Source organism: Anguilla rostrata, chromosome 14 (assembly GCF_018555375.3).
Source record: "Anguilla rostrata isolate EN2019 chromosome 14, ASM1855537v3, whole genome shotgun sequence".
Taxonomy (NCBI): Eukaryota; Metazoa; Chordata; class Actinopteri; order Anguilliformes; family Anguillidae; genus Anguilla; species Anguilla rostrata.
In genome coordinates, this window is record NC_057946.1 from 6,263,449 (window position 1) to 6,287,746 (window position 24,298).

At 41.0% G+C, this 24,298-nt stretch overlaps 1 protein-coding gene across 4 annotated transcripts in view; it reads right to left on the reverse strand.

Annotated features, from left to right (window-relative positions):
- The window catches only part of LOC135238882 (KN motif and ankyrin repeat domain-containing protein 1-like), a 45,894-nt gene that overhangs the window by 16,363 nt on the left and 5,233 nt on the right, over window positions 1–24,298 (reverse strand). For 2 of the 4 annotated variants that reach the window (XM_064307025.1, XM_064307024.1), the window contains exon 2: window positions 3,857–3,996. In XM_064307025.1, coding sequence (XP_064163095.1) covers window positions 3,857–3,893 — 37 coding nt within the window. In that variant the 5' untranslated portion in view covers window positions 3,894–3,996. Of the gene's footprint in view, window positions 1–3,856; window positions 3,997–8,034; window positions 8,309–22,283; window positions 22,402–24,298 lie in introns of those variants that run through there. The other 2 variants (XM_064307026.1, XM_064307027.1) reach the window with 2 other exon arrangements.

The window sequence follows — 24,298 nt, forward strand, 5'->3', positions numbered from 1 at the left end:
ATAAATTTTAACAATTCAAGGAAATACTGAAAACATAAAAGTTATCATGAAGATAAGATTTCCCCCCCTCACGTAAATGGCGGCGCTAAAACAGATAAAGTTCTTGAAAACACAGAGGAATAAAATTACCAATGGAAAAAGGCTATTGAACCTAATATTTACCTCAGGTTCACAAGCGAAGGTTCAAACAATCTAACTGGCGAGGCCTTGGTGAGAATGATCTTTCCAGTAATCTTTAGTGGCTGTGGAGAAAATCTCAATGACCAAGTTCTCTCACATACAAGCTCTGCTGATTCCCTGGGGAAGTTATTAGAGCACGAACGCAGTGGCGGCGGATTTGGGAGAGGCTTTGGGCAGGGTTAGAGGACGAGGGAGAGAGCGAGAGAGAGAGAGAGAAATCCACACATCCTGACACATCAGCAGGCCACAGGCCCCGTCCACTCAGAGGGCTTTCTCACACTCCCCTGGAATTTCCTGACCCAGTCCGCTAAATGGCTGCCAGCCGACCAACGTTTAATTACCCAGCCACCCCCAACGTCATCTCAACGCCCCCCGGCAGCTCGGTTTGGCTTCATTAAAACCCTGGCAAATGAGCAGAACAGCGAAATCAATTCTCAGGGCCTTTCGCACGTAAAAAGGGGAACGAGCAGGACCCGATAAATACATGCCACCTCAAGTATGGTGCGGGGAAGAAAGTGACTCCGGCCAGCAACAGCACGGAGGACTGTCTGGACATTATGAGAAGGAAACACCAATGAAAACACTTCCTCATCTGATTAGGGGAGAGGTTTAAAAACAATGCAGACAGCCTCCACCTAAATAAACGGCTCCAGGATTGGCTGTTGACAACTTTAGGTTCATGTGTAATCAGGAGTATGAATTCAGAATTTCCTAAACAAGTCAGAATGTAATAAAATAACCGCTACTAGTGAAACAAAATATTTGAACTTGGGAACTTGGGCCACAGCAATAACAATTCATTTCCTCACAAGTGAATAATAATAATGGGTTTACACATGAGTTCTCTCTTAGCACGAACATCTACGCCTACTGTACGTGGCTTGTAGAATAACTCACTCATAGTGATTCTGAATGACACTAGTTCCGAGTGATCTTCCAGGATCAGGGACCTTCAGACTTCTCTTTCAGGGACACCAGCCCACAGTGTCACAGTGAGCTAATTAACAAAACACCTGGTTAAAGCACTGTGTGAAAGTGACATGTAGTGACAAAGTTATATGGCATTGGCTTTGTAACATTACACTGCAGTGGGGGGGGGGGGGCAGACTTTGTAACATTAAACTGCAAATAGAAGATATTGTTTTCATGCTTCTTCAAGAACACAGCTTAGCTTTCTTCTAACCTCAGCCATTCACTATCACCATGAATGTGCTGTTTTATAGGCAAAGCTTAATTAAGATTGTGTAGTATGGAATTTTACCAAAATAACCCCTTTCATGCGACTCACATTACAGTATACAAACACCTAAGGGACAAGGGCATACTGTTCCTCCCCTTCCCATGAACTCTCCTAACTTCTCCTTCATCTGAGTCAGCATCGGCACTTTCTGTGGACAAAGCTTTATCATAATTTCTGGGTGAATTTCCTATCGCTCCTCTAATGGCACTGCTTGACTAATAATTTTAAAGGAATCAACTTGAAATCCCAGCTGATTTTCCAGCTGACTTAAATATTTGCTGACCATGACTGAAACTTTTGAACGACCTTTCATGCTTTTAACTGTAAAACATCAGAGGTGGTCTTGTTAATCATTAATCGTCAACAACTTCTAAAAAGTGCAGCTGCTTTTCATGTGTTGAATAGCAAGTTGAAAATTGGTCTAAAGGGTAGTTGACAGTAAAGAATTAAAAATGCAGCAACACGATCAAAAAGACATGAGTAATATGTTAATTTAGACATGTTCAAGCTTGGAAACAGTTTTTCTTTTGACACAGTGACTCATAGCAGAAATAAAGCAAACTTTAGGTACAAAAGGGTAATTTTCTTCTCTTGCAACTGTAGAGAGATTCAGCTTTGGAATGTGGGAAGGCACCGGGTATATGTGTACAGAGATCAGCCAAGTTGGCAGGGCATATTTCTATTCAAACTGCGAAAATTCCAGACAGAATGTATGTTCGTTATCACTTGCGAAAATACATTTGTAGTTTACAGCTCCAGTGTTGTCAATGCACCTGTTGAATTTTCTAGCTTTTTGTAGTTTATTAAATCAAATCATTGGTCTCGGATGTCCCCAGCGTTAGTCTCCATCGTGTTTGGCAGATTTCCCAGTGTTCTGCTCACACAACAAAAATGCTGGTCCTAATCCGAAGAAAAGACACTGAGCAAAGGAATTTTCATCAGCAAGGTTTTAGCACCGTGAGCCATGAGTGATTTTTTTTCTGAAATGGTGACATGTAGTTGCAAAGACTATGAGTTCCTTCCCCTTGACAACATTAGTTACACATATTTCCTGGAATAACACATCTAATTTCAGCTTGTTTTAGCGTAATCGGACAGTATAAAGGGAAAAAAAGGTATATTGTACCTAAGCTCAGTTGAGGGAGTCTCAGTCATGTTTGTAGTAGCAACAAACAAAGGTCCATTCTGATTCAGAGAAAAACGGCTGAGTAGAACAGGAAAACGGTCACTCCATAGCCCTAGTGTCCAAAATAGCTCCATCTGCTCTGAATAACGTCAGTGTTCAGCATGGTCATTTGGCAAATCCACGACTGCCTAGGCCAAACTCCCAGATCCAAGGTTGCCGGGCAACCTGCTTCCAAAATGTGGAACACAGAGAGAGCTCTTGTGTCCCAGGTATGTATGGATCCATTTACAGGTCCAACCTCCGGTGAACCAACACTTTCAGGTCTGTGAGTGAAGACTTTAAAAAACTGAAAGGTCAACATACTCCCTATACTAAATTCTGGAACAAAGATACTAAATATTTTGGATTCAGCTCAGACTTGAGAAATTTTGGTGCTTTTTATATATTCTCGGCACATACTGTAAGGTGCACATATTCAGACTTGAGATATGAAAGGGAGGGCCCATCCTCGGTTTCACTTAAGTCTGTAAATCAGAATAGGTCAGAATATACACGGTACTGAAAAGTAAACCTGAAACTAGTTTTTCATAAAACCACTCCCCCAGTGAGGAATTTTATTGTGGTAATTATATTGCGCATAGCAAGTAAGGATGCAGAACAAACATGCACATATGCAGCTCAAGGGCTGGAATCTCCTTAGTGTAAAGTTATATAAACCAGGTTGTTTTAACACTGATTTTCCTTTTTTTCCTCCCATCCTGAAATTCCCATACTGAAACCCATATTATCACTCCAGCACCCTGCATTGATTCAGGAGAACAAGCAGCCAACTGTCCTCTGGAGTGTAAAGCAAAATCTTTAAAGAGCAGAGAGAGAAAATTGGGAGAGTAAAAAAAAAAGTGGGTTGTTACTCTGCTATCCATCCTCAAATCCATTAAGGAACTTCATACATTCAACTTTAAGAACGGTTCTCCCCACAACAGTTCCTTCTACACCCACACCAAGACTGTCAAATCATCAATACTGGCAGAGCCGAAGCTAGGTAGAGTACTCTAAACCAGGGATCAGCAACTCACGGTCCTCGAGGGCCGAGAACTGCTGGTTTTCCACCCTCCCTTCGCCTGGGAGTCTGGCGTGAAGGCAGTCTGGCCAATCAGTAGCACTAATTACCCGGGAGAAAAGAAAACCAGGGCTGGATTTGGATTCGAGGGCCAGAGTTGATGATCCCTGCTCTAAACCATCTTGTGACACAGCTACCACACAGTGAAGATGCAGCAGGGGAAAACACAAACAGCCGGAGCTCATGTTACCTGACGCACTGCCGTTAAAGTGATCCATTCCAGCCATGGGTGCGGGTGACTGTCGCTGTCACATCCACGCTGGTCGGTACTGATGTCATGTGAACACCACACATCAAATCCAGCTTACTGCTCACCAGGAATACTGTAAGCTGAGTAAGGAGAAGAGAGAAAAAAGTTAAATATGCTGCTGTCCAAACCTGGTTACATAGTTATATATGGTGATCCAAAGCTACAAAATCCTCCGCTAATACCTATGACCAGGAACTGCGCGGAGGAACACAGCCCCTGAGGCTGCAAGAATCTAAAGGAGGTTCATACTCATGCTCACACACAAGCACACAATCGCAGCCACACAGTAATTTCATGCCTAGACTACAAACCTGCAAATAAAATGAAGTAAGGGCACAGTATTCTCAAAAAATATTTTTGAGGTTTTTTTTTTTTTTAACATCTTGCTCATCCTTGTTCCACACAGTTATATGATAAAAGCGTTGTTGCTGAAGCAATTTCAATGGACATTTTAGGTCAGAGATGTCTTTCTGGGCAGGTACAGGGCAAATGGATGAAAAAGCAGGCCCAGCTGTCATGCATGTCATTCCCGGAGGCTCAGTGTACCTTCATAATGAAGCGCACACTCCAGAGGACTCCAGCAAACACATGGAATGCAGGGCCAGGAAACGGGATATTGGCCCTTCACTCAGTGACCAACATAAGACCAGCAAGAATGCGCACGACTTCCGACCCAGAGTGTAGTCTTACATTCACAACCTTCATAGTTTCTAGCAATATACAGCAACCTTCATAGTTTCTAGCAATATACAGCAAATTTTTCTTATGAAAAAATAATAAAAATGAACAAACAACAAAGGTTCCAGCTACTTGCACTGACTGTGGTATGGAACAGCTAACATCTGACCAACCTAGCATGAAGAAGACCAATAAAAGAATCATTGCTGCATACCAAAATAGTCATTATAAGGTATTACAAGCTCAATGGACCATGTACATTTTTAAAGTAATATTAAAATGAAGCAATAATTTACAACTGACCATATAATTACGAGGGCAAATGGTATCAAAGGGACTTTTGAAAGGGTGTCCATCAACCACACCAATCAGTGAACTAAACATGGGATATTCATGCATAACATTCAAAAAAGTGCGCACCAAATGCATCAGGAGACTCCAACAAATCACTTCCACACAAGGTTCACCCCAGTTTGTTTTCAATTAGTTGAGCAGCTTGTAGCATGTTTATTTGAACAGTGTTTGGCAGTCGCAGACGTGCGGAGCAGGCAGGAAGGCTGTTCAGCTCACAACATGTACTGACTTATAAATTCCTTAAGGACACGACAAAGTACAGCACGAAGCACTCGTGTTATCAACAATGGGGATCTCAAAATGCTGTCAAAGATTAAATTGCGCTCAATGCTCTCAGGGGGAAACAGTCTTCTCAGAGACCCACTGAGTAAAGGTGATCCATCATACATCAAACGCTGTAGCTACATTTTGGGAGCTTTATATGTAGACGACCAGCACACAGCAGCTAGCACTGTAGTTGAAGATCATGATTAAAAAAGAGCTAGGCTATATATTTTTTTACATCACACTACATATATTCAGTAGCACACACTAAACCTGTCATGATGCTTTTAAAAACTGGTTGATTAACTGCACAGATGAGATTTATTTTAGGAGGTCAGAAAGGAAACTTTTAAAAACAGAACTATGTTGGAGAAAATATTGCAGCAGTTGTTTCAGAGTGAGAAATGAAGGACTGTCATGATGTTCTTCAATTCTTTCTTCAGTCAAATGGCCACCTCCCTACCAGCTTGACTGCAGTTATGTTGACCATCAGCAGTATATGACCATCCCACAGATAACTCAACGTCTATTATGAGCAATACATGCATGTATAAACTCGTTTTATATCCTCATCTCGTTCCACAATTACTGCACTGCAGTGACATCAACATGAGGTATGCTGTAGGCCATTTTTTGTATTTTTTATATAAGTTAATCAGTTCCAAATAAAATGTAGGTAATGCATTTGAAAAATAAACAAAAATAATCTACAAAACGAGATCAATTGAAATCATAAAATCTGCTTTTGAACCTTTTTTTAACCTTAAATGCACCACGGCTGTTTTTATACTTGTGATACATTAAACTGCAGTAAGGCCAGCTCTAACCTGTAACACTGATAAAAGCTCATTGGTTGATATGGTAAATGGTAAATGGACTGCATTTATATAGCGCTTTTATCCAAAGCACTTTACAATTGATGCCTCTCATTCGCAGCAGTTAGGTTAGTGTCTTGCTCAGGACTGACTGCCAGCGGTTGAACCGCACCTCCGACTGCCAGACAACTGGTCTTACCTCCTGAGCTATGTCGCCCCATAACTGACCTCACACTAAGAAGGTCCACAAATTAAATGGTGATCCAAACCTACAAAATCCTCCACTAATACCTATGACCATAAACTGCTGGAAGGAGCACAGGCCCCGAGGCTACAAGGGTTTAAAGGAGGTTCAGTTCCAAAGGAAAGATTTGCTATACAGCACAGGTAGCATGAAAAATCCAGAGCAACAGAGGTCAGGGCCCATGATGAGGAGGCTGACAACAGTTTGAAATTAAGCCCTTTAGAATATTAAATGCCTCACGAACATATTGCTTGAATACCATGATGACCAGATCGTGCATTACAAGATCATTTTATAACAGTAAGGCATTGCGCACCCTCTCCCTCTTTCACACACACACACACACACACACACACAATATCATAATATGTTATTTGCAGTGTATGTATGCACCAACTTTCCACAATATGAGTAACTCTGGACAAGAGATCCTGTTAAATTAATAAAATATTACTACACAATATGGATAACATCAGGCAGGCACGCAGCAAAACACACCGACCCTCATAAGGTGCCTGCACCTTATACAGACACCTGCAAGAAAAGGACTGGATCAGGGCTGTACTGCACTGTCACACACTGTTAGAAACACACTCTGGTATTTTATTTTTGCTTGACCCCATTTGAAACACTCCTCTTTCAAAAATGCAGCATTTGAATAAGACCAATTACTAAAAGTATCTGTTATGTGAACCTAATATAATAAGGCACTTTCTCATCCAAGTTCTCCTTTTAACACCTAAGATGGTGTTAAATATTGTACAGATGTCACTCACACTGTGTGGTCTTTTTCAAGCCATTCCTTGGCTCTGGTGCATGCGCCACACTGGTATTTTAATGGTGTCACGTGTACAGAAGCTTTGATCTTTATTCCCTCTGGACACAAAAACATGTTTCAGAAAACTTTCAAATAATGTGTTCAAGCCACATCCTGTTCCATTGTAAATAATACTCAAAATGCTAATCAAAGTTGTTTGACCAGAAGCTAAGGCTCCAAAACTAACTAACAAGAAAAATAAATGCTACTGTCCAAGAAAGAGACACATATAAATAACCTCTGTATGAATGCATATCTGCACATGAAAGGCAATGTTACGGAAACATAAACTCAATCAGTGGTAATACATTATGCGTAGAAAACATATAGGCCTACACAAATATTCTCAGTTCAAATCTCAATAAACTAACTACAAAGGCATTTGAGTTAATTTAATTAGATCATATAAGCTAAACTAACCATAAATCTGGTCTGCATTTCAAAAATAAATGACACCACCTTTTCTCTGAATGCTTTCTATATTTAAAAATTAGCGCATGGCATAAATCAAGCAGTATTTCTTACTGGATGACACAAGAAAACCTGTTTAAATATATCAACAAGGTATATCAAATTACAATACTAATTCTGGAGGGTCAAAGACCAATTAAATTTGAAACTGCCATGTGCTAATGAGTGTCTGGCTTGCCGAATAGACATCATTTCTGTAATTATCTTACTGTAGGCTTCAATAATATAATATAATCACATCTTGGATCTGCCTTGCAAAGGTGTGCTACCCTTGAAGCTGAAGGATATGTTTTTGAAGACAAGATATAACATTGGTATCATCGTCATTATACTCATACAAGTAGCCTATCCTAACAAGTGAAAACGCAATGGCTTTCAACAAGTATACAACCATTATTTAATATATCACTAACTGCAGACAATTACATGACAACATTAAAACAGAACTCACACTTTAAACATAATCAGTGCTTACCTAGACTTTTTTTTTTTTTTTTACCAGATCCCCCGATGCCATACAGGTAGCAAGAGTGACTGCAGTCTATAATGCACAGGACCAGTCTAAAAGCCTCCTGAAGACTCAGACGAGGTATGAGTTACAGCTAAGTTTAGCCAACTTCCTCAAATGACGGCCAAACTATCTGTGTCCTATAAGAGGAACCAGGGCCTTTTGAATAGACGAGGGAAACCTGGGATCTAGTTCGCAGACGAACGCTTCTAGGTAATGCTGCTTTTCTGCGTGCACTTTACACAAGACCCACCTTTGACTGTAACATCAAAAAAAAAGGAAAATATTCAAATTCTTGTCAGTATTGCCCCCGAGCGATCACAGGGCACTCCCTCAGAAGGTTGAAGATTAACAGCAGAGAGGTTCATGGGCCGTCTGGGCATGTGGGAGAGAAGTCATTCCCAAGTCTAGGGAGACGAACAGCAGAGGCAAGCGGAGGTCGCCTGCGGCAGTCACCTCAAATATAAACCTTGTGGTTCCCAACTATATCCTGGCTGTCAGGTCCCTCAGGCCTCCCGATGGGACCCATTCCAGCGCCATTCACACGTGTGACTGAAACGGTTTAGCCTTAATCCATACATTTTTTAGGCCTTTATTATGGGAAAGTGGGCGGCGTCTTTCCTCAGCATCGTCAGATGAGCGAACGTGCCTCTTCATGCCATATTCTGCTACGTGGAAAGTTTCAAATGCAAAAAGCAGCGTACCGCTCAACAGCCTCTGCCTCAGACTGCTTGTCCTGGCGCGGGAGGTTGAGTCTGCCAGATACAGATCGAATTAAAGATCTGTCTGCGCAGCAGTGATGTCTGAAAAAAGCTGTAATGAGCACTCAGCTAAACCTGGGACATCCACAAATGCTGAGAGACAAAGGAAGAATGAAGAGGTGTCACCTGACAGCACCCATAGCAAGTCGCAATAGCAAATGCGTGGGACTCTGCAAAGGACACATCAACACAGAGTGCAATACGGCAAAATAAAGTCAGTGGGGGATGTGGGGGAGGGGTGGAATGAAACAAGCCCAGGATCACTGGTGCTTTCCTGAGCCCAAGAGCAGAGACTGCCCACTCATTTAAACACTTCAAATGGAGTTCCTTGACTAATAACAGAGCCCCTTTGGTAGACTGATTTCAGGCTCAAGAGCATAGGTATTGTGGACATTCCAGCAACCAGTTGACAAGTTCACAGGAAGACCTGCAGTCATGGCTCACATGTCTCCCGAGGGCACACCACACAAATCACTCAAGTGACCATAGATTAAAGGCTGTGTATCCACTCAAACTCTGCCAAGGATAAATCAAAACAAAAATCAACTAAACTCCACAAAATGCCAAAGGCTCAAATAGGGTCAGGTGTCGACATACTGGTGGGCTGTGTGTAAAAACTAAGGGGATCTTTTTTTAAAGACGAATAGCACTCTTGAAATACAACACCTGCTGTCAGCAGTCTGTCACAGAGATGCAATCACATGTACACAAGGTTACAAGCGTCCTAGAGTGATGCAGCCCAGGCAAAGGAGTTTCTCCTGAAGTGGCTAATAACCCAAATTATGCATTATGTCACCCACACAGAAATAGCATGATTAAAACACTCAGACATGTTCAGCACACCCTCCCCGCCGTTTTAGTGACAAAGGCCCAGGAAATAAAAGGAGAGACATTGGAGACACCAGGAGGAGACTATATTAGGGGCCACTCTTCGTGTACACGGTAAGCAGGGGTGATCTGATCGATGGAGGAGGGCGAGGCGTGTGGGGTCCTGCTGTCGGTGGCAGAGAGGGGCAGAGAGGGACACAGAGGACCGATGCTGTGCCTTTGGGGTTCATTAAGGGGCACAGCTTGAGAGAGGGGGGTGGCTCTCTGCAGAAAACACCTGTAGCTTCGCATTAACATCTCCGTTTGAGGCCCTGGCAGCGGCCTGACCCAGGATTCTGTGGGAGCACTCTCTGGCGCCACCACTCTCCCTTTCTCTCCCAGAGCAATCCCGCAGAGAGCTGCCTTCACATCCAACATCAAAGACATCTAATTATTCCTACAATAAAGGAACGGGGAGGAGGGGGGAGAGAAATCTACTTCTTGCCATGCTGCCGTTTCAGGATAACCACGTCTAATTCAAAGACATGGGAGAAACGTCTGTTGGGCCCTTAGAAACAACAAAGCTTCAAATGTGTGATAAATATGAACTTGATATGTCTTAGTTTGTTGCATCTTCTTCAGTAAAAAAGGCATTGTAGTGAATGTATTCAGGGCTTTTCAATGGCATTTTTCAGATACCTCTCAGCCCATACCTTGTAATTGCAATTCCATACATAGGAGGGACAAAAAGGAACGGAAGCCAAAAGCCATTGATCCAAAACACAAAACTACCATGTTCGCTAATTAAGTCAACCAAAGCCGGAGATCTCAGAGAAAACCCTGAGTTAAGGGGTTCCAGATTGACAAAGGGTATGAATTCTTGGAGCAGAAACACTATATTTAAGTCCCATTATATTGGCCTGAGTGTGGTTCATAGTAATGCAGTCAGCTATACATGACAAGAACATTATTTGCACCCTACAATAAAACAACTTTTCTGTGTACTGACATGAGTGAAACTTTTTTTTTAAATTATTGTTATCGTAACATTCCCCTTCAAATGTTCTCTCATTACTAAAGGCCGTCTGGGTTTATCTTTAAATAAACATTGAAGGCGGCTCACAAGGACAAGAGCCTGGGGTCCCCTGGACCTGTTCAGTCAGGCCCACAGAGTATTCTGCACTGTTTTTTTCCGAGCTGTGTCTGTCTAGGCGGGCTTCTAAAAAGTCAATTCGCAGACTCCAAAAGAATACTGAGATAACAAAAAGATATTATGGGTCTTCAGAGATGTAAAATACTGTATATTGTATACTACATGCTTGTGGAAGTGTGCTGAAATGAGTTCCTTTTCCCTCTGCCTGCCACACACCCTGTCCCTCTCCCTCTTCCCTTGCCACCCCTGGCAGCAGCAGGAAGACTGTAGAAAATAGCTATCTAGACTTTTGATTTAGGTTAATTGATGGAAGTTTTAGTCTAACACCCCACCCCCATCAACATGTCAAATATATCCCACAATTTCACATGCCACATTCATTATTCAAAAGCAAGCCTACTCCTTATACTGTATATAAGCATACTGGATAATGATAAAAAATATTTTGAGAACATATTTAGATGCTCACCAATATAAAATGAGTTCATGTTCTTCACTGAATGGCTGTGGAGTCAAAGCGGTTTTCACAAAAACTCTGAAAAGCTGTCATTGAAGAAAGATACACTACATGCAGATTTTCTGCCCATACTGCTGCAGGTCAGGGGAGTCTGGCAGCTTTTGGTGTCAATCTAGACTGCATTCAACAGTCACAGAATTTTTGAAAGATCTAAAGCTCAATGTTAAGACCATAACATGGCGCACACACTCTGAGCTTATGAAAGTTCTAGTAGCTACAAACACAGTTTTAAAAAACTGTTATTTTTAACTTGTGCTGACAAGTTTTCATACAGTATATTAAAATATTTCTACAACAAAGTTTAGAATTCCAGTGCACAAAGGCACTACATTGAACAGGAAAAAGGCAATCCACTTAATATATAGATATCTGATCAATGCTGACAAAAGGGAGACCAGGGCAGATGTCCTTACATTATAAATTATATTCTAAAACTTTTTAAGAATCATTCTGCCTAGTTGTTTCACAGTATGGCTAAAAACCTGACCTTATTACGCGCTATGTAGCCTTCCTCTAAATCAGCAAGGTTAATGTCATGGAATAAAGCACCTCAGATGAAGACTTGGGGTGGGGTGTGGCGGACGACTTATTTACTGAAACACTGATAATGGCTTAAAGCAAAGAAAAATGTTTTATTTTTAGAGATCTGATGTAAAACAGAAGTTAGTAAAAGTCAGCATAACGATATTCCCTCATAACACAAGACCCAAACGTGTATGACAGAAACACTTTTTAATCTTTCTATACGCACGCAGAAAACAAAAACGATCCAGTTCAATGCGCGTCCCCCTCCTCGCCTCAGCTGTGGGCGGGCAGCTCACAGTGCCGGTCACAGAATGCTACTCTGGCTCCGATGCCCCTCTATTTCAGGAATGCGTTCTATCTGCGCGAATTCTGAAGCTGCGTCTGGCCGCGACGCAAGCCGCTGAAAGGCGGCTTTGGAACGGCCCCGCTTCCACACGAAAGAGCAGGCTGAACGGCAAGAATGCAAACCTTCAATTATTCTCAGGAAGTGCGCAGTGACGGGTTATTTTCACAGCGCCGGGTTTGACTGGCGAGATGAAAAAAAAACAACACACACACAAAAAAACATACACACAGACCATTAAAACAAACAATAAAGCAAAAAAAAAAAAAAAAAAAATCTGACGTTCTTTGTTTCAGTCCAGCTTTGTCAGTGGCAGAGTGGTTCACACAAGATGAAAATGGCACATGTGAATTTAACTGAATTTTTTTTTTTTTTTTTAAAGCCATAGTTTAGTTGCAGTCCAAATTCAATATCTTTTTTTCTGGATTTGGATCACGCGCTCATATCTGATTACAGTGTGCCGGGGAGATCTGAGCTTGTGGTCTCTGCTTGCTGAAAGCAGCAGACCTTTTAACCGTGGACTGACTCCGCAGCCAAAGTTTGCTATTCAACCATGCTCCCGCACAAGTGAGTGCCGTCTCCTTCTCACTCATTGACTGCACCATTCCAGTGCATCCATGCAAGACAATGTCAGTTCTGGTCTCTGCAGAACAGCGTGCAGTGCCAGAAACATGTGCCAGATCCCGCTAAGCAATTAGCTATCATCGGCCTTCCATTTAATGCTGTTGCAGAATGCACACGCTGTTTTCTACATACATTTTAACAAGTACTCCAGAACTTTTTAACTCAATTTCAAAACAACTACTCTTGCATTCGGTTCTGCCTAACAATGCTGCCATCTACAGGGGGAGGCCAACATGGCCATCTTTCAGCTTGGAAAACCCAGGGATGTGCATGCCTTCGAGCCAGTTTACACAACAGCTAAACCACAAAAGAGATCTGCTCTGTGATATTCCGAATCATAACATCAACAGCTGTAGCGTCTAGCGTGTCCGAAAGTGAAAGTTTATTTGAAAACGAATTGGCTAGTATGAGCATTCTGCCAAAAAAAAATTGCTCTTTAAAAAAAAAAAAGAAAAGTGTGTAAATGTGAGAGGACAAGGCAGGGGGGGGTGGGCCTAGTCAGCAGATCTAATCTCCCCCCCCCCATGCTAAGGAGGGCCCCTGTTCAGTTCGGCTGTACTTCACTGTGAGAAAGCTGGGCCCCGGTGTTTGCTTTGCACTTGAACTGTGCACAGCGGACACATGGGAGCCCCCAATTAGCCAGAGCGGACATCTGGGACCCTGACAGCCTGCTCTCAGATAATGAAGTGGACACGCCAGTGTTCACTCGGCTTGGCTTTAGGTTTCCTACAGAGAGTTTGGTCAGCACAGGGGCTTGATGGGTACAGCGCTGTTAATTTACTATGTTTGGTCTTCCAGGGAAAGAAACAGCAAATATTTGCACCGGTACTCTCTTTATGGTGTGAAAGACCAACAATAAGCTCTGAATGTAAAAACACAGAAAACAAGAGAATATCTAGTTTTCCAAACAGTAAACTAAATGCAAATGTAAAAGCCTACATGCTATCCGTAGCATGGCATGACTGTAATAGTAATGGTAGGAAACCCTCCTTTTTCTAGAAAGAATTAGCTTTTCCGTCAGTGTTTACACAAAGTCCTGAGCAACCACATCGCTGTTAAATAGCATCGCTGACCTTTGAAGTCTCTACAATGAGGCCAGCCTTTCTCCTCAGGGACCTTGCACAGAGGAGTGAACAAAGAACAACGTGCGCCATAAAGAGTTACATTAACAGAGAGAATGAGAGAGGGAGAGAAGGGGGGTAGTGACAGAGAAATTAATGAAATAATATCCAGGCGGCTTTGGAGTAAGGTATTTGTATAATAGATGATTACACAGAAATCAAAAATTACGATTCTGCAGAGGAGAATACTTGCAACTTCACTTCTCTGGTCAGTGCCACTGCAATGAAACTGCATATTTTTAAATTGGCAACTTGAAAGAAAATCTGATCCTCTCATTTGAAATGAGCTCCATTTTAAATAGGTAACGTATCAGACCAAGAGTAATTTGCTGAATTTCTCTGCCGAATGCACCTTGTCAATCTTAATTACAGCCTGCCTCCAACGGATTTAGTTTGCCGAATGACCTCAGCTACTGAACCAGCACTGGTGGTAATGAGTTGGGTATGTTTTCATTTTATTTATAAAAAAATATAATAAAAATACATTTTCTGTATCTATTCAAAGGGCAAAGAAAGGTAAGATTTTTCTTGCTTTCATCCGATAAGACCAGACCACAGGCTCGCACTGATACGCAGGCCAGTGAGATACCTGCGGTGCATCTTTGACCTTCAGAATTTCATTCATGACACGGCTCTGCCAATCCCATACACCGTGTCTGGACTTATCCTGTGTTACCATTCTGGATTCAGCAGAATTTCGATGGCTCATAAACATTACTCCTCCACCCCGGCCCGTCATTTTGGATTCCTGTGTTCGCACGGAAGCGCAAGCTCGCTATGGTTTCGGTGGAATGTAAAGGCAGCGGTTGGGCTGCTTCTCATACCAGGACGCACGGACGACAGGGCTACGTTCTTCACCATGTCGATTCACGATGCGGAGCAGCTGCAGACGTGCCGTGGATAACACGAAATTGGAGCGACGATCGATTTTAAATGCCTTCCCGAGCGTAACGGGGAAAATAAAAAGGCATTTAGACACTGCGGATGAACTGCCCGGTGGGCATTCCTGCAGCTGACATGATCGTCTACTCGGCTCAGAAGCGAGGTGTCTCAGATTCGAAACGGGTGCGCGAGCTCTCAAAAGTCACGAACAAATCGTGTGTGGGCTGCGCTTAAACTTTAAGTGCAGTCTTCCTGCTCACCGAGGGAGTGGTTCTGTGTTACGGCATGGAGGAACTGCCAGTTCTGTAAATTTCTCCAGTGTAATTAGAGAAAAGTTTACATAGTATGTAGACTTTTTTCCCCTTCAGATGTATTTCCATGATCACTACAAATTACTATTATTCAAAAAAAAAAAAAAAAAATTACTAGGCCTATGTCTAACAATATAGATTCCTTTGTAAGCTACATATTCCTGTTTACAACCAGTTAATTCTCCACCATCTGCTGAACCTACAGAAAATGTGACCTACCACATTTGAGCACCTGTGTTGGTTTTCTTACATCACACATTCTTGCTGGTCAGCCTTTTCCCAACATTATACGTTTGTTTCAAAAAAGGGAGAGCATACAGTGAGAGTTAGGGTCTGGAAAACACCATCAAATTTGATGATATACCAAGACAGGCAATTTCTACATTATTTTCCCTTCTTCAGATCCATGATTGAATTGTATTTTTTTTTCCACCTGTATCTCATACAAATTCAGTATCTTTTTTATGATGTTGCTCATGATGAAAAACTGAAGCAAGCATCACTCCTCATGGCAGAGAGGAGTAAAGTTATCTAAATGAGAGAAAGACAATACATTTACATTTAGGATTATTAGGATTTACAGTAACACCTGCAGTTAGGTATCAGTATGCAGTTAGCTTACAGTATGTTGCACACAGCAAATACCCTGTATAAAAGTATGTCCCATTCATTTCAGTCAAAGCTGATTTTTTAAAAATAAATACATTAACGACAGCGCTATATACAAGCCACTACTTCGGTGCACAAGTGCACACCAATCCTCAAAAAACGATTACCTCTGCTATGCAAGGGAATGTTAATCCCATCTGGGTCTTTAAATTACTGACCCCAGTACTCTTGAGAAAGGAATACAGGGCAGGAGTAGGGGGTCCATGTGCAATAGTACACTATGCACCTTTATGTGCTTTCCCTCTGGCCAGAGTGGCCTGGCTATCTGTGCTAACAGCTTCTGATGCTCACTCAGATCACAGTACAGGAGGAACAATTCAACAGCACATAAAACACACATGAACGTTTAATCCCTGCTGGAAGCAAAATAAAGGGAGGGCCAGTCTGAATTCACAGCATGATGTACAGGGATAAAACACGCTCCTTATAAACATTTATATATTAACAGGAAATCATTTCCAGTAACGAGCGGTTTAAAAGTGTCAGAGCCAAAATTGTGACCTACTTGCAGGCAGGCGGCCCCTCAAGTAGCCTATATCACAAACATGGTGAAATAATGCACCATATCTGAACAACGTAAACCAGAAAAAAATATAACCAAGTAGTTTTGTTGGTTTTTCTCAATAAAATTGTCTTGATTTTATTGTGTTAACAATCCAAGGTATTTGACTGTAATAAGTTACTTAAGACACTGCTCAGAGTAAACATTTCATTTTTCCAATTCTAGTCAGGTTTTTAATTAGAAGCAAAAATACTTCATGTAATCAATTTGGAGAACCAAGAAAAGTTTCTTATGGATGGAATACTGGCATCTGCACACCAAACCGCATCTGTGGGGTTTATGATTTGTCCAGGGACATCAAATTTGTTTAGAGAGATGACTTTAGAGCGACATGCAAATTCAAAAACAGATGGCCAGAGCAGCAATGCTGGCTTATTTCTCCCCCCACAAACTCTGAGGTTTCTGCACAAAGGAGATTTCCATGACCTCCAAGGAGTTTCATCCATCTACACCCAATATAAAAAAGATAGTGAAAAGGTGGCTAACTTTTAGTAGGTGTGAGTAGTAAACTCCATTCAACCAAAGCAAAAAGAAACCTGAAATCTACCAGCCTGCCTGAGGAGTCCAGTCTTTCTTAAGTTCTTGAGGTTTACTCTTTGAGGTACCAACAGGGCCTTCCTCATAGGCTAGAAATGCCTCTCCTGGTAACACAAAACAACCTGCCATTACACACCAATTCACAATGCACACCAAGCATAACGGTCATATATAGGTAAACACAGGACCAAAATTCATGTGAAAAGCTAAAGAAATGTCCCAAATGCTACTCCGGGTTGTTAGCCCAACAATAAGAGCGCATTTTCATCTGAGGTAATGCACACCCTCAACTGTAACCTCCCAGTCAATGGGAATAAAAACCTGCTGTATTTAAATGTAGTAACAACAAGTTCATTTTCAGTCAGAAGATACAGTATTGCTAATGAGATTGCTAATGAAAATGCTAATGCAAATGCACAGCGGTCCACAGTGCAGAATTCCCTTGCCAATGTTAAAACTTGTGTTAAACCACCAGACACGGTAATTCATGTTGAAACATGAGAGAGATCAGTGCACCCAAACCTTAATCAGTGCTGACAACAGTGCCTTTTCTTCTGGGGCACTGGAGAACTGAAAAAAAATCACCCAATATCATCCTTTCCACATCAAAAAGTTCTACTACACACAAGCCAATAAGGACGATCTATTAATCTTAAAAAAACAATGGGCCACCAAGCTTACTTTTGCTGCTGTAATATAAGCAAGACCGTCATAAAAAAAAATGTACATGCAAAACAAATACAAAATGTAGCCTATTATACCACTCGTAACAAACAACTATTACAGTACGCTGTTTTAAACAAGATTAGATAGGACCCAAATACACTTTCACTATCAATCCATGAACTTACTCAAAGGGTAATGTCAGTCTGAATAAATGTTGGACATATTAACTGGCAATTTCACAATTCGGTGCAGGTCTGGGGAAGATTATACCACACTAGACACAAGATTGCAAAGCAGTCCAGCAGAGCTTAAACCAAGACAATAATGTGACACTCTCCCCTTTCACAAGCATACTGCTCGGTTATACAAATTTTAAGGAAGGGCTCAACAAAACACTCACTATCAACACATCATGCTCAGTATATGCTGCAAGGCTCGGTTCCCAGCAGTGTTGAGGTGAGAGCAGCCATCACTGAAAGAGTGCCTAACAGATTTGCTCCTTGACCTTTACAGAAAATATTCACCAGCCTGACCAAGAAGGGACAGAGGGCACCGTCACTCTCATGCTGGACATGCTGTGCCTTGGCTCTCCAACAACAAGGTGCATTGTGGGAAGAGGTGGGAGGATAACTGTCGAAGCACTCAACAGTCGAGTGTGAAAAGACCTTTAGTTCTGCAGGAGAACAGAGGAACAGGGGACTACCCCTATGCTGCTGACTCGCTGCTAATATTAACACCTGGGAACAGATACACAAGCACTCCTGGGAATAAATAAGTATACTGTGACCCAAGATCTATGGGGTCTCTAAGGGGTCAAAGTGCAAATCTTAAATCAGCCCCACTCTTCTCACCATGGGAAAATTAAACATACAGCAGCCATGGGAAAAGCATGTCTAAGCTGTTACATTTAAGGTAGCCTTGAGATATGTTAAACAGTACAAATGGGAAAAAAGGAATTAACTCACATTTCAACAGAACTACAGTAGGACAGTATAAATTCAATATTTGAAACCCATGTATGTATTCTGCATTTTTTTCCTTTTGCTGACCTATTGTATAATTGACATTCCACTGCGCAACAGCAATGAAAATGTCTTTGTCGCCATTTCACCGTTCCTTCACTTCCTTAACAATAAATAACAGCAAGACACACAATATATTGCCCCTCTCATTCATTTTCTGGAAACATCCATATGTTTAAGTAGGGGTGCTTGGGGAGAAGTCTATAGCTGTGAGAGTGGCTAGCCAATCAGTGTGTACTGATCAAATGAAGGACTACATTGTCCAAAACAATCACACCCAGTAAAACCACTCAACAATCCACAGGGATTTGGAGACTTGAGCCCTTGTATAATGAGCTGGAAAGAGAACGCAGCACAGAAATTAGCCCAAGGAACAGATCAACATCTGGCCCTAATGGAATACTACTTTGGACCAGCTAAAGAAAAATCTTTAAGTGAGATGATATTGATGATGTAATTAGATGCTGCCAATGAGAAAACAATCAACTGAATGATTAACTACTTTTAATCACTGACATTCTCAACATAAATTTAACATGTGGAGTATGACACTGTCTGGATATAACTTTTTGCCAGAAAATTTGGATGTTCATTCAATATTTTTAGAAAATTCAGATGTTGTTCACAGCACAAACACGTAAGCTAGTTTAAGCAGTACTGCATGAAGTTATTGGACATTGTTAAGCCATTTTATATCCAGAGTATGGCCCTTAAAACGAAGAAATTAGCCACTTCAAGGTCCACATAAAGTTCAGAATATAAATAACAACAAAATTTTATATGCAAGATTAACAGTCTGTTCACTGCTTTGAAAGCAAAAAGAAATGAGAAACAAATGCAAATTCAGAGCCTTAAAAAAATTATCCAAGAACAGTGGTGGGGGGAAAAAACCTTGTAAACAACATGGGTGTCACAAATGTTCAATGTGTAATAATGTCCAACTCAGCTACTACCGTTCCACCGCGTTCCACCGTCTGACCACATCCAGGGCCAAGGAATTTTTAATTAAGACATCACACTGGGGCTCTCTCCTGGCGCACAGCTGCTTTCGTGAAGTGCTGTTTATTGTGACCCAAGCCATCTAAGCCCTGCACTCCAAAGCACTTTGGAGGAGCAAGCAAATTAAAATGCCCTGCTATGTAAACAGATTCTTGGTCAGTGTTTTTGGTGCTATTCCGCACACTAGACTTACACCAAAAAAAGGATGGAGATTTCGTAGCACATTTTTTTTTTTTGGTAGTGTGAGGACAGACTGCACTCATGGGTACCTTACCTCTGTGACACATCTCTCATATTCTCAGGTAAATCATTTTTACAAGACATATTTCTCACTGCTTGACACCACATAGTGTATATATATGCACTATGGACCTCCAGACATTCACTGCAAGAATTTTATCACAGACTAAGTAGGGTTTGTCCATGGGAATTTCTGCTAAAGCACTAATATATCTATAGATCACGCCTTAGATCATCACTATACTATCAGGCAGTGATATGCCACATCGTATAGTTATGTAATGTTTACATGTTTATAATCTATACTGTTGGTGGGCAAGCGCCCCATTGCTGGAACTAGTGATCACCAAACCCCATGTGAAAGTAGGCATATTATGTAAGTATGCCTTTTTTTTCTAATCTGTAATTAAATTATTTTTTAAAATAAACAGAACATTGTAAACACACTGGAGCCAGCCAAGCCATCCACTGTCTAATTTTCCCACATATTTTAATGAGCAGTATGTAATGAGGCTGTAAATTCTTCACTAAATGCGTGCCACACTGAGATGAAAGGAGCATGTCAGGAAACAAGCTGACATGGAAACCCCGTTACCAAGGTGAGCTCTCTTAGTCCCTCCTTTGTGAAAACAGAAACCTGAGACTACTGCTATCAGCATGGCTTAATAATAGCCAAATAACAAGGCACTGGCACACGCACAGACACACTCTTTCTCTCTCGCTTGCTCTCTCTCACGCACCCACAGGCGCACACGCACGCACGTACACACAGGCATGCATGCACGCACACACACACACACAATAGCACTACCCCAGGTGCCACCACACAGCACACAATTCCAGATAAGCTTTACCGCACTGTATCAACATCCAAAAGCATATCAATGAGTAGACAGAGTAACAAAGTAACATTCAATTGCATTGAATGTTACACAGACTCTAAACAAGTCAAAATAATCTTTTCTTTAATCATCACCTTCCAAGCTAAGACTTCCAGAAGAAACTAAGCACTTCATCAGGGGCATAATGAAGAAAAACATTTGGAATGTTAAGGGGGTGAAAGTAATCTGAAAAAAGCTGCCCCACTGACTTAGTTTCCTTTGCTAATTACCACATATTTTCTCAGGGTGTGAACCTTCATCATCAAATTTAGTCTAGCAGAGGCAGTCCATGGGCACACAAGAAAACGTACTTCAAATCAGAGCCTTCCTGCAAGTTCCACACAAGCATTTCACTGGGGACAACGAGATCAAGCAGCCAACTGGGAAGCCAATTCCAAATGTAAACAAAGAACTCACCACAGGAGGAAGTCATTTACTGTCCCCGTTAAACAGTAAAGTGCAAAATAACAAGGTCTCCTGTCTATTTTCTGAATAACAATGAGCAAACAAAGAAGAGAATCAACAAATGCATTCAGGATACACACTGACACTGTTGCTTTCAAAATCTGTGCTGTAGTTTGGAGGGAAAAAACAGCATTTAAAATGTCTTAAAGAAACTTTTTACACCAATTCACCTCACCAAAGCCATCCGTTGAATTAAATTCAGCAATGCATGCCTTAAGTGACGAAAGAATTAACACTCTTAACTTTGCATCAGAATTAACACTCTTAACTTCGCATCTAACAAGATTTCCCACTCTGTCTGTGTATACTAACCACAGGCTCTGAGATGTTCATTTTGCACACTTCCAATATTTCTTTGGTTTCACTACAATGCTGTCATTTCATATCATGTCTCAGTCTGATTTCTGAATTGTCAGACTGCTTTTGGCCGTTCAGGTTTACTCTGCAGGATGAGAAACTTTACTGAACGAGGAGGGACTGAGCCCTAATTTCACGCCATAAACTCCAGAGCATTTTCCCAGAGTCCGGTTGAGGATTCTTATCCACCCTGTGGTCAAGGAGCATTAGCCTGTTTTTCAGCAGCAGCAGACAGATTTCAACAGATGAATCTGCTAACAGCTGTGGACAATGGCTATGGAGTTACAGGAGTTCTGCCAGGTAAAGATGTGGGAAACCTCAGGTTTCCCTTCATATGCCAACCAAGATGCATGCTACAGTCCTTTCTGAAGGATGTCAAGAGTAAGAGACATTCATTGCTCTCATTTGTGATCTGTATAAAAGCAGCCTCACGTATTCGTTTGTCTGTATTAAACTTGGCTTCGGTTTGCCTAAGCTTTAATTTGAGCACATTCATTTGACTTTTTGCAGAGAGCAGGTGTCCACAGAAAATATGTACAAAATTAACTTTTAAATATGTTAAAAGGAAAGTGGCAAGTGGGCACAAAGTCAACATCTATACAAATTTTGCTACAAAGAATATACAACATGACACACAGACATCATATAAAACACACTTCAGCACCACTCTGCAGTACAAACTTATTCCAAGAGTTTTTTTTTCCCCCAGCACGGGAGGCTAAACCCAGCAGAGTGACAATATAAGGAACAGGGAAAGTACAATAAGCATCTTACCACACAGCTTTAATAGACACAGCACAGCATCCGAACGTTAGGCGCATCTGAGACTGAATTCGGTGCCATGCACCAGAACAGCACTGAAAAGGTTGTCAGACTGCAGCAAACCCACAGCAGTAACCTGACCTGGCTGGGAAGGGGGGCAGGAACTACAAAGAAGTTGATTGGCCAATGGGCTGGGCATTCTTCATTCACACACCATATTGAATGCTGTACCGTGCTGTACACATCACATTACATTACAGGCATTTGGCAGACGCTCTTATCCAGAGCGACGTACAACAAAGTGTATAACCATAACCAGGAACAAGTGTGTCAAAAACCCTAGAGAGAAGTACCGTTCCAAGTGCAGGGAACAACCACACAGTTTAACTTGGACCCTGTAGGTTAAACTGATTAACACTAACAACAGACCCAAGCACCCACGCCAACACTTTTCTTTGGTTGATGAATGGAAGATGGTCAAGGATAACAAAAATATAAACATCTACCTTATAAACAAGAACCTCTGTGAAAATGCTACTTGAGAACATTTATTTTAGCTGGCAAAATAAGTATGTTGCAACTCTTGCACAATGAGGTCCAATAAGAAATTTTAAATTTATACTTAGATAAAATTTATAAGAAACAACAATCTTGGCAAACAAGAAGGATACAACACGAAGGTGAAAGTAGGCATGTTTCTCAGAGCAATATGGTGACACAATCAACAGTCCATCATGTTACATCTACCCACATGAGAGTAGAATCTCAGCATTTTGGCATAGTCTATTCAAGTTAAATGATGTCATGGTCATCGATCAATCAACAACAAAACCTAAAGGATTATAGATGTGATGCAATGCACCAAGTTTTGAAAGCAGACAAACTTATATTGCATTGCACTATGCATTGATTCAAAAAGCATTTCTGAACACAGGCTCTCATGCTGTATTGAACTTCAAGTTACCCTCATAGCAATACATGACTACAATGCCCCTGTAATACTGAATTTCAGCCAGAATTAAAATATTGCTGAATGAAAGTACCAAATACAAATGTGTGAATGGTTATCATCTTTAATGAAGCGTTGTGGAATGGAAGACTGAGGTAACTGAGCAGAAAGAACCTCTAAATACTGAACCTCTAAACCTCTAAATACTGGATGTTCACCCTCTTCTTTATTATATGAAATTATAATTCAGTTTTGAAAAAGGAGAAGCATGTCCTCCAATTTCAATAATCCCTTAAACCTCACACAAACCTGAATTGCAAGAGCACGGAAAATGTCATACTTGTACACTGTAATCAGGTATCATCTGTAACTATTATAAACATCATAGTCTTGAATTTCAGTGATATCACAATCCCATCTTTGTTTAAAAGATTAACTGTTCCATTTGCACATTCGTATGAATGAAAAGCTCATGTAGCTTCATATAGCTTTATATAGACTTTAGAATGAGAATTTAAAGCTGTAATGAGTCATTCCAGGAGAAGTGGACCAGGCTGTTGGGCCTGTTCCTCAAAATCCCTTCATTTTTAATATACATATTCCTTACCTATCTGTAAAAACTTTAACTGAAGCGAGAGCCCTAGATACCAAATTATTTTCTGAAAAATAAATGATCAATGATCATTCAAAACAGGTGCCTTTTTGCTGAAGCATCTTCTGAAAATGATAATTGTTCATTGGTTGCCTTTTTGATCTTACAAAAAGAATGAAATTCGAAGAGATAAGAATCTCATTCTTTTTCTAATATGACAAAGGCAACCAAAATAAGGTAAGTTTTTTCAGCCTCATTCTTTCATCATTTCATGGAGATATGTACACAGATAAATTTTGGAAATGGCTAGCATCCTTGCATAACTATTTAATGTTAAAATGATACATTTAATTTTATACTGTTACAATGTCTACTTGAACGCAATATAGACTTTCACAACCAGTGTTGTTCTAGTTCAGTATTCCAACAGAAAAACCACACTGTGACAAAATACTGCCCAGTTTATAAAAAAAAGAAAAAAACACA